At 38.9% G+C, this 8,756-nt stretch overlaps 1 protein-coding gene and 1 pseudogene across 1 annotated transcript; both read left to right on the top strand.

The window, feature by feature from the left end:
* Positions 1–1,750: 1,750 nt before the first annotated feature.
* Positions 1,751–2,182, top strand: LOC148011407 (pentatricopeptide repeat-containing protein At4g30700-like). The gene has a single exon (XM_087670356.1). It carries the CDS (start codon positions 1,751–1,753, stop codon positions 2,180–2,182), a length of 432 nt encoding a protein of 143 aa, XP_087526482.1.
* A 1,072-nt stretch (positions 2,183–3,254) lies between these two features.
* LOC148011408 (uncharacterized protein At4g14342 pseudogene) lies at positions 3,255–3,643 on the top strand (annotated as a pseudogene).
* The last annotated feature ends 5,113 nt before the right edge of the window (positions 3,644–8,756 follow it).

Raw genomic sequence — 8,756 nt, forward strand, 5'->3', positions numbered from 1 at the left:
AAAATACATATTAAATTAATAAACGTTTATGAGTTTAGAGTGCGCACTCGTGATAAATTAAGGTTAGGATTGATTTCTAACTAGTTGATTTATTTATGTAGCTCAAGACTGCTAGGTATTCACTTTTGTCGGTTTAATTGTATTATTTTACTAACAATTGTGAATGCTTCAATTGATGTGTAGAGACAACAGCAGTGGCAAAGGAAAGCATTGGAGGATAGCGTGTATTCGAGTTATCACTTATATTTTGATGGGCGCATACCTTAGGCATGGCACCTATATTTTATCGTGCCTATTTATTAAGGCGTTGGTTATTTATCTATTATTTTGTATGCGCATGGGTGCACAATTATGATATTTGTATTTGGACATTGTATTGGCTATGCTTGACTCTTTGGACTCCCGCCCATTAGCTTTATTTCTATTTTGTGCTAAAGCAAACTCAAAAGCCAAAAGCATGCTATTTTGTAATTTGGGCTATTATTTGAGCTTGAAGATGATTAATACATAAAATACATGCTTTGTGGAGCACTCACACAAGGCATGGAGGGAGATTGCACCCAATTGGTCTCTTGTTCATGTCATGCATGCTTTCTACCTTGAGTTTTGTGCAAAAAGTAGAGTTCTTTTGTTCTTGGGGACCTTCCGGCGTTCACTACGTGAGCATACAGCATCGGATCTGTGCACTAGTGGTACCAGAGTGAAGCTGAGATCGTGAGCTTCCAATCGCTACCCGTCTTGTGCGAAGGCAAAGCTCCTCAAAAGATCGAGCTCTACGGTCAGTCTCATCGCGAACGGTCAATACGGGCAGTGGATTCCTGGCGGTCCTCAAGAACCTCTGTTTACAGACTCTGATCGCGAAGGACCGACCTGAAACAGCGGAGGCCCACGTCAACATCTCCTACACCAAGTCATTTTTCCACAGGTCATCAGATAATCTTCCATAACTTTGAAAAGCTTAAAAGCTTAAGTCAAAAGCTTAATAAGCTTATTTAAAAGCTGAAAGCCATAAATTTCGTCGTCTGGTATCGCGGCATGTCCTCGCCTGGATCGTTAGCCGAAAAAATGTCCCCCCCCCTAAAATTCGTCGTTTTCATTCAAATTAGCTGTAAGCTAAGTTACCCAAGTCTCAAATCACACAAAGCTCCAAAGTCTATCAAGTTTCATAAGTTTTGTTACTCTGCAAGTCCAGCAAGTCACCAGAAGTCAGAACTGAATTTTGCCAAAACTCCCATGAGGATTGTTCCTGCGCAGGAGCACTGAACTGCAAAGTTGTTATTTGGAAGACTATGTTCGTATACACAGACTTGCTGAACCAGTTTCAGCACAAGCAGAAGGACATACGCAGATTTTACAAAGATTTCAAATCCCGCAACCACAAAAATCAAAGACCGTGGAAGCCAAATAAAAATCTATAAGCTTGTACACCCAACTTTGAGCTACGCTCATCCCGCTATTTGGATTTTGAGAGTGTGAGGTCTTTTGAATTTTTACAGGATGACGGTGTCGTATTGCTGCGCATTCAAGGTGTGAAATCCACCCAGATGTTGTGTGTGTGACATTTGATACTTTGTACATATTTAGTTGTTGTGTTTATACTTTTGTTCTGCGTGGAAGGGGGTTTGGAGCAAGAGAAACTTATCTATAATGCTCTGGTTGACATGTATGCAAAATCTGGTATGCTTGGAAACTCGATGGTATTTCTCCAAATGCTTTCACGTTTGCCTCTGTGCTGAAGGCATGTGGTAACATGGGAACCATTGACAAATGTGAAAAATTACTTTTGGACATGGCAAAGAGTGGATTGGAAACAGATACATCTATTGGAAGCAGCATAACTGAGATGTATGCCAAGTCTGAGATGATGTCAAAGGCTCAGGAGGTTTTTGATAAGTCGCCAGCTCGTGACCTTGTGTTGTGGACTTTGCTGATTGCAGGCTATGCTGAACACGGACCATTTGTCAAGGCATTTGCTTCTTATCATCACATGCAATTAGAGGGTGTCTCTCCAAATGTTGTCACTATTGCTTGTGCCTTGAAAGCTTCTATGTGCATGAAAGATTTGAGTAAGGGCCAAGTCATTCACATGGAGATTGGTTTAAAAGGATTTGAACAGGATCTTCCTATTGCTAATACACTTGTTGGAGTATATGCACAATGTGGCTTACTTTTGGATGCCTAAGACATTTTTGACAAGCTCTCAGTCTATAAGTTCATACAACCGTATCTTCTGCACCATTAGGAAGCCATTTGGACAAAAATCCAGTCACACTGAGAGAAATGATAAAGCATACAATTAGATTAACAGTCAACAGACTGGTCAACAAACTACAATGCTCCAAAAGCCGGTGTCATTGGGCTCACAAAAACGACAGCTCGTGAATATGCATCAAGAAATAATATTGCAATATTAGCATGGGACAAGCAATTTTCTGGTCAGAAAGAGGCCGCTTTTCTGGTCAGAAAGGGGCCGCTTTTCTGGTTCGAAAAAGGGGGAAGAAACAAAAGAAGTTGAGGAAGGCGAAGGGAACGATGAAGTATAAAAACGATGATGAAGGCTATAGGAAGCGGTATGATCGGATCAAGAGAGGTCGATGGAATACTGTCGCATGTCGCTTTTCGTGATTAAAAGCTAACACGTTTATTGCAGTGGCCATTGAGTGGTCATGGTCGTGTTTCGCTGATATGCACAATCACTCCAGCATCAAGTTATTTTGGAAAAAACCCACAATACGCTTTTCTAGTCTGAAGGAGGAAGAGCTGAAGTGGAGGCAAAGGTGTGCAGAGTTGAGGGGAGCTATTGAAGAGGAAGAGAGAAAAACGGCATTGAAAAGACGAAAGCAAGAGGGTGTGGTTTGAACAGGATTGGTGGTAATCAATTGGGGAATTTCACACGCAAAAACATAGGAGAACAGAGGAGAACAGGAGGAATCAGGGGAAAAAAAAGGAAGATTTAAGAGGAGATCACGACATACGTTAAAGGAGGAGACACAAAAAACCTTGCAATGTTGCTCCTCCACGGCAGCTTTGCATAGCTGCACGAAGTGAGTGACCAGTATTCCTAATGTCTCGCAACTCCAATAGGAGAGAGAGGCTGAAGCGAGACAAAATTATATATAGAAAATCCTAACATCCCCTAACTCCAATACAGGAGCGAAAGCTTAAATTTTATGTTGGCCGGCCAAAGGTTACCAGTAATCCGTAACTGGCCTCACAGAACGAGTTTAGACCTCCTAAACGCAGAGCGAGTAATCATGCAGGCAAGCGATAGGTTTAACATCAACTCGCAACTCGAGCATTTGCAAGAGAAGTATGTCGGCACCGACACGCCGACCTTAATCGATTTGAGTGGGCAGTGAACATCCAACGTGATAGTTATGCTTCATATATTATTGGACATGACCCTTTACTTGCGTACTTTGCAATTACAGAGAATGAATCCATTGGCAGACAACATTACAATTTCATGACTAAAATGCTTGTTCCGTGTGGTTATCCACCTGAGAAAGGGGAAGACTAGATATTAGAAGTTCTTTAGTTGTGCAGCTTTCTCTTCGATGTTCAAAGGGTCCTCCTATTAATACTTGCAGGAAACAGTGGTTGTTAGTTCAGGCAGTCAACATTATTGTTCTCAGAGCTGGGAGATTCATTACCGAGTTCACATTCATAATGATTTTGCAAATCAAACACATAGCTACTGAGGACATCATTGTTGTTCTAGCTCGAGGTTGATATAAGAACATTGCCTTAACTCTTTGGAAAATTTTCCTTAAGGAGGGATAGAGAGATGCAAGGTGCTTATGCAACTCGGAAATAAGGGTTGTAATTAAATGTGATCTTGCTTGATTGATCTTCTATCCTGAAATTTAGTCAAGGTCCTTTGTGGTGGCGACTTTGTTTTCGAAAACCCTTCGACAATGGAACAAAATATGGATGATTTAATGGCTGAAGGCTGTAAATGTTTTCTGAACCTACGGTGGAACAAAAGTTGGATTTAATTATGATGCAGTTGGATGAAGAATGAAGAGCCCAGCAAGCCTTGCAAGTTCAATTGGCCAATTTACAAAGATCAACTACCGACAAAGATGGACCACACAACCCGAAGATCTTATCCGATGAACCATGGATGCGACTCTCGAAGCTCAATCCATTCGCAAAGAAACAAAGATAAGTAAAAGAAATTTCAAATTCCGTACTTTCAATGGCACTCGAGATGGAAAAACTGTTCTTGCATTCATCAGTCAGTTTGATGATTACTTTCATGAGGAGACATACGCTGAAAAAGATAAAATCAAGTGTGTCACTAATCATTTAGTGGATAGAGCATCTCTTTGGTGGACCGTGGTTCGTAAGAGCATAGATTGTCCCACTACCTGGGAGAGTTTCAAAAAGAAGTTTATGCAGAATTTCCTTCCTCCACAAGTCCATGAAAAAGCCATAAAGCAATGGGACCTTCTTCAGCAAAGAGATCGTGAGCCTATTTCTCAGTACACCGAATGCTTTTGGAATGCCTTACTCCAACTACGCATGCTTGTGCGAGAAGTTGATGGGGACGCCTATCCTTTTCGGGCGTTTCATTAATTTAGTGTGTACATGGGTGATTCCATAGCAGGTGATTCCGTAAAATACATCTTAAATTAATAAATGTTTATGAGTTTAGAGTGCGCACTCGTGATAAATTAAGGTTAGGATTGATTTCTAACCAATTGATTTGTTTATGTAGCTAAAGACTACTAGGTATTCACTTTTGTCGGTTTAATTGTATTATCACAATTGTGAATGCTTCAGTTGATGTGTAGAGACAGCAGCAGTGGCGGAGGAAAGCCTTGGAGGATAGCGTGCATTTGAGTTATCACTTATATTTTGATGGGTGCATACCTTAGGCATGGCACCTATATTTTGTCGCGCCTATTTATTAAGGCGTTGGTTACTTATCTATTATTTTGTATGCGCATGGGCACATGATTATGATATTTGTATTTGGACATTGTATTGGGTATGCCTGACTCTTTGGGCGCCCGCCCATTAGCTTTATTTCTATTTTGTGCTAAAGCAAACTCAAAAGCCAAAAGCGTGCTATTTTGTAATTTGGGCTATTATTTGAGCTTGAAGATGGTTAATACATAAAATACATGCTTTGTGGAGCGCTCACACAAGGCATGGGGGGAGATTGCACCCAATTGGTCTCTTGTTCATGTCGTTCATGCTTTCTACCTTGAGTTTTGTGCAAAAAGTAGAGTTCTCTTGTTCTTGGGGACCTTCTGACGTTCACTACACGAGCATACAGCATCCGATCTGTGCACCACTAACAAAAACAATACTAAGAATACTGAATAGCTCAATAAAAAATGCAGACATAATATAAAGGTTGTGCATGTATAACAACCATAAATCTCAAAAACTTTGTACAAGTCTGAGAGGTTACATTGGACAACACAAGACCTAAATAGGTAAGAGTGGAGATTGGGAAAGACACAACCATCATGATAGAACTTAGAAGTCTTTACACATCATTTGTATGGTCAAACTCAATAGTTTGCCCATTTCTAAGAATTCTACCATCCACAAGTTATATAGACAAGTCATGCAGGTATACTACAAAAATCATCTCTTCAAGTACAAACATAAGCATATATATTTCAAGTGAACAATTTTCTTACATCGATTCTCCCTATAAACTCTATTCGAATTGCTGCTCCATGTAAACTGCATATTCAATTTGATTGTTTGTCTAGTCCAAAAAACTCTATTGGTAGTGTATGAATGAAATCTTTGGTTTTCTTATCCATTCTTAAATCAAAAGATTCAAGTGGTGCACTTAAAAGATGTCCATCAAATTAGCGGACAAGTATCACATATTTGTCACATTGCTCAAGAGAGACCATCTAATTCCTTCAAAAGTGATTCTTTTTCAAAAAATGCATAAAACGCATGTGCAATACTAATGAAAAGAGTGAAATGCAGAAAAGAAAACATGGATGGATGAGAAACATGCAACAAACTAAAAATGGCCAAAAGAGAAAACATGTCATCAGTCATAGTTCATTCTTGTCACAGGTCTATTTTGACCATGCACAAGAAGGAAACATAGAACAAGAAAACAATAGTCAAGTTTTTGAATTTAGCAACCTATAGAAATGGTTTTCACTTGAATGTTGTACTTTCTACCAGCTTCAAAATTAAGGACGTAAACAAAGAAAATAACTAAATAGTCTTCCAATAGCCTTATATAACTATTAAGACTCAAAAAGCCATGCTCAAGCATTGGGATTTCATTGTCCATTCAAAGTTTTTTGTTTTTTTTAAAAGAAAATTTTCCAGCTCTAAATTCAAACACCAAACTTTGCTAAAAATATATGTATAGTATGAAAACCAAATGAGAGTAATCAAATGAAAGCAAAACTTACTCAAAGATGATTTTCTTGGAAGTAATGTGAGTGAGAGATAAGGATGAGCCCCCTACAGATCTGCCAATGAATTACAACAAATATAGACTTAAGACTAAAGTATCAAAACAAAAGGTGAATTTTCACATCTTACTAGGGTCAATAAAGGGCCAAAATGAGTAAAGAGACACAACAAAAAGATAACCATGTCTCAAGGTTTCAAGTTGTGGTTTAATCATTTGTCTTGAGAGCTTGTAATTGGTAAAGAAATACAATACACATTACATACACAATACCCATCCATAGGTGCATGACCTTAAACAAACCTATAGACCACTATCTAATGAGCATACCAAAATATCTAGGTGAATATACCTTTGGACCATTGGCTAAAGAATGCATCAACATGTCCATGTTGCCAGATTCTTCTTTAACACATTTAACAACTTCGTATAGATGTGACAAAAGCACAAATCACCCAAAGTTGGCACACCTTTAGAGTCTATTTTAAAATACATGTAGGACTTTGATGCTTAAAGTTACAATGTATCGAATAATTAGCACACCTTTAGAGTCCATTTTGAATAGCCTCCATATTTTTTGTTTAATTTGATCTGGGTACAAAATAATGAAGTAATAAATAGTTGTAAAACTACGCTCTTCTCCAGAAAAAGAAGCCTTGAGAGAATTTATAACAATCAATACTCTCTACAATAAAACACTGAATTTGAAACTATGGAACATCATCCATAGTATCAAACACAAATCGAAAGAGGGTAGACCTTAGAAATCTCCATAAGAGAGCCATTTGGTGTCAGAGAGAGAACCAGGGAGAGAGAAAGACTGTAGAGGAGAGAAAAAGACTGCAAAGAGAGAGAAAATAAGAGTGACGAGGAGAGAGAAAGACTAGATTTAGAGAGAGAAAGACAGGAAAGATGAAGAAGCCATGGAAGCTTAGAGCAAGAAGGGAGAGAAAGATTGTAAATGTATTGATTTGTCCAAAAGATATGAAAAATTACAACTTCTCTCCTTATATACCAGTGTCTATGTGACATGGCATATTATTAGCATTCTAACTATTCCCAACTTCTTACAATCCATCCCTTCCCAAAAGTTTTTGTCCTCAAAAACAAACCTAGAAAGAACTAAAGAAGAGATGGATAGAACAGAGTACTACTCTGTTTTACAGCTTTACAAATGGGAAATGAATGAAGAATTATCATTACAAGGGCTGAATTTGAAGAACGGAAAGAGGACCCAACTATATACATGATTTGAAGGACTTCAGAAGCAATTGGAGCCATAGAATCTTCAACAAATAGTTCCAGAAGAAAGTAGACAGCTTGCTGAAATAACAGTCCCCGCTGGACCAAATCTGCCATAACTTTTGATAGAAGTGTCCAAATGAGATGTACCACATATCAAAACGAAGCTCTTGAAGAGTACTTTAAGCTCATGTAGATAGCTCAATTCTGAAAATGAAGTACGACAAAAATTGTTCTAAAATAGCGTGCTGTCCTGAACCAGTCTGCATCAATACTAGCTCCATAAGCAATAGGCTTCAGCCACCAATGTATCCCTCAAGTATGGATACTCATCCAATATTGAATCAGGTCTCCAAGAAGCCTCTTCAGAGGGTAAACCTCTCCATTTAATCAAATATTCCACAATAGAACGTGATCGAAGCTTCTTTTCACGCTGACCTATAACAGCCTCTGGGATGTACTGAACAAGACCATCTTCATCAATAGGTGGCATCTCATCAACTAAATTCACTGGATCACCATAATAGGGCTTGAGCTGACTAACATGGAAGACGTTATGAATCTTTGTAGAAGAGGGAAGCTCTAGTCTGTATGCCAAATCTCCAATCCGCTTAAGGATCCTGTAAGGGCCATAGAATCTGTGGGCAAGCTTATTACTGGATCCATCTTTCAATGTAGAGTACTTGGATTTGGGCACCTTCAACAAAACCAGCTCTCCTTCCTGGAACTCTAAAGGCCTCCTCTTCTCATTAGCATACATATTCATCTGATCTTGAGCCTTTCTTAGATTCAGCTTGCATTACTGAAGAAGGGTTTGCATTCTTTCCAACTCTTCCTTCCCATGAGGGTTGATCTTTTCATTAAAAATGACTGTGGGTAAGGGCACCTTGTAACCATACAAAGCCTCAAAGGATGAAACTCCTATGCTCGCATGAGTGGAATTATTATAAGCAAACTCAGCCAGGTGTAACCAAGAATCCCATGAGGTTTGGACATCATAGCAAAAATGGCGAAGATAAGTCTCCAACCATTTATTAACTCTCTCTGTCTGTCCATCAGTTTGGGGATGATAAGCCGTAGATGGAGCCAACTTAGTATCCATAGA

Source organism: Lygodium microphyllum, chromosome 28, assembly GCF_053477565.2.
Source record: "Lygodium microphyllum isolate KBCC chromosome 28, Lygodium_microphyllum_v1.1.10, whole genome shotgun sequence".
NCBI classification, from domain to species: domain Eukaryota; kingdom Viridiplantae; phylum Streptophyta; class Polypodiopsida; order Schizaeales; family Lygodiaceae; genus Lygodium; species Lygodium microphyllum.

What these genes read in the sequence shown, in the direction of transcription:
- LOC148011407 (XM_087670356.1), top strand. Translation starts at nt 1,751, where the DNA reads ATGGGAACCATTGACAAATGTGAAAAATTACTTTTGGACATGGCAAAG.